Raw genomic sequence first — 2,500 nt, 5'->3', positions numbered from 1 at the left:
AGAATGAGAGATTTAAATGAGCTGATCATCCACTGGCTCCAGATCAATATATGTGCATAATAAAGTAGTAGGTTAGAAAGTTGCATTTTAATGACTGTTGTGATGGTGTTTCTTGTTATCTTCACATTAGTAGAACTTACTCACAGGTGAACATAGTACTGAACTATCCGTCTGTAGCTCATTGAAACAGAGAAATTCTCTATTTCCTTTGTAACATAATTTGCCTAAGTAAAGATTACACCAAATTCATCTTGGAAGTAATTTTTTTTTCTTTTTTCTTCATAATGCTCATGTTGTCTTTAAAAAGAATATATATTAATAATATAAATTAACATTGTATGCCATGTGTATGCTCCTAATTTTTATTTCCACTTCTTGAAAACTCCTTTCAGTATCTTTTCTATATTTTTCTTTTTATGGCTGTTATAATAAGTAGTATTTCAGTGTTTGTTCTACATGTATTGATTTTAAGACTAGTAAGGGGAAGGTGGTTGTAAGTAAGACCAGTTAGTTTGATGATGATAATGATGATGAATATATATTTTTAAACAGTTGATAATCCAACCTTACTGTAGAGGTGGATGAGGAGGTAGGGAGGGTGGGAAGTAGAGGGATGGGGGAGGTGTTGCTGCTATTGATTACCAATTCAAGTAATGCTTGCTCATAGCACCAGCCAGGTGGAAAAAGAAAGTAGAGGAGAGTTTAGTAATGTGATTAAGGAAAAGATATGATAAAAAAGTCAGTCTATTTTGTTCTTTCTTTCTTTCTTTTTAATGGTCTTTTCAGGCCAACTGTTTATAAACATGTGTATTGATATTATATGTATTTTATATGTGTGTATACACATTCATGCATACACATGTATACTAATTTGTACTTTCATGTACACACCAAGCCTTTATAGAAGATGACTGACTCCTGCTCCCTCTCACCCCCTCTCTATTAATCTTCTTTCTCTCCTCCTTTCCCCTTTTTATTTTTATTTATTCATTTGTTTGTTTGTTTATTTATTTATATTTTTGTTTCTCCTACATGCTTTTGATTTGAGACTTGATTACAATTCTGTTGATCAATGGGGCTAGGTGCTTGAGCATAGTTTTATTTTTTTTTTCTTTCTTTCTTTCTTTCTTTCTTTCTTTTTTTTTCTCTTGATTCTTTTACTGTTCTTTTTATCCCCTCCTTTTTAATTGTTCTTAATTATATAGTTTTGACTGCATCTAACCCAGTATGTTTAGTTTGTGCATGAAAAAAGAATTGATTTAATAGCATGAATTGGTTTTATTATTATTATTATTATTATTATTATAATTTTCATAATTATGATTAGAGTTGTCATTACCCTCAAATGCAGGCATGCCCAGCTGCTTTTGCTTATTATTCACAATCTGCATAAACTTTTTATTTATTTTTCATTCCAGAAACGATTAGCCTGAAAAAAAAACTTATAATCAGGCACTATAATGCTATGCTACTGGCATGGCTTCCAATTTTGCTGTGACACTGACCGCTGGGAAAGGCAATGTGATAACACGTCGATGCTGTTGAAGCTAACGAAGGGAAGGAGGGATGAGGGGTGAGGGATGAGGGATGGAGGGAGGGAAGCAGCAGCAGCAGAGCGAGGGAGGGAGGGCCGGTAGATATGAAGTGGGGTGGCCGGGCAGGAGGGGAGGCGTGGCGAGGGAAGGGTGAGGGGAGCATCAAACGAGGAGAGAGGGGCAACCGAGGTGCTACACTAACCTAGAGACCTGTTAGGATCAGTGGTGCAAGTGTTGGTGTTGTGTGCAGGGGTGAGTGTGTGGTGCTGCTCATGGTTGTCCCGTAGAGTTGTGTGGGTGGGCCTGACACCCTCCCTCTCTTGCAGGTGTGTAGGCATAAAGGCGCAATGGACTTCACAATGAACATGATGGATAATGGTCGGGCCATCCCTACGTCTCAGGCCGCTGCCGTGGCTGCCATGGGTGGTCAGGTCGCTTACCAGGCGCACGCCGTGAGTGTGACCCCCACGGTCGGCCAGCAGACGCAGCCACAGCCACAGCCGCAACAGCCACCCCCGCCAGCACCGGCACAGCGAGGCAGCCTGCACGAGAGTGACGGTGGGGCGGGACTGGGGGGGGAGGGCAAGGTCCAGGAGTTGACCAAGGACGACTCTCAGGGGGCCTTCACCCCCCCACCCCGGGTCTCTTCCGTCACGTCACACGAAAGTCGTGTTGAGAAGGGTACCGACACCAATGACTTTGAACCACTGATCAAGGTTGAGATTAGAGGGGGGATTCCGGGGCTCAATATTGGCGGAGAGAAGGACAAAAATAACATTGTCCAATTACACTTCAACAGTGTCAACGAGGTGTTGCATTACTTTTCGCAGCGGTCAGTGCCACAGCACATTGATGCCTTCAATCTTCTCACCAACCCAGACCTGGTGCGCAATATCAACCCCGACCTGGTGCGCAACCACTTCCTGTACGTGCCCAACCCTCAGGAGGGGGTGCGGGTGGCCTCC

The 2,500-nt window shown here is 42.4% G+C and overlaps 1 protein-coding gene across 9 annotated transcripts in view; it reads left to right on the top strand.

The window, feature by feature from the left end:
- The window catches only part of LOC122242854 (uncharacterized), a 33,670-nt gene that overhangs the window by 16,601 nt on the left and 14,569 nt on the right, over nt 1-2,500 (top strand). For 7 of the 9 annotated variants that reach the window (XM_043000262.2, XM_043000258.2, XM_086551494.1 and 4 more), the window contains one exon: nt 1,862-2,500. This exon is cut by the window's right edge. In XM_043000262.2, coding sequence (XP_042856196.1) covers nt 1,883-2,500 — 618 coding nt within the window. In that variant the 5' untranslated portion in view covers nt 1,862-1,882. The remainder of the gene's footprint in view (nt 1-1,861) is intronic. The other 2 variants (XM_043000263.2, XM_043000264.2) reach the window with 1 other exon arrangement.

This window comes from Penaeus japonicus, unplaced genomic scaffold, assembly GCF_977035675.1.
Source record: "Penaeus japonicus unplaced genomic scaffold, GWHDUDI00000001_assembly GWHDUDI00000025, whole genome shotgun sequence".
Lineage (NCBI taxonomy): Eukaryota > Metazoa > Arthropoda > Malacostraca > Decapoda > Penaeidae > Penaeus > Penaeus japonicus.
Note: the sequence above shows the minus strand (reverse complement) of the source record. Positions and strands in the feature narration are given on the sequence as shown.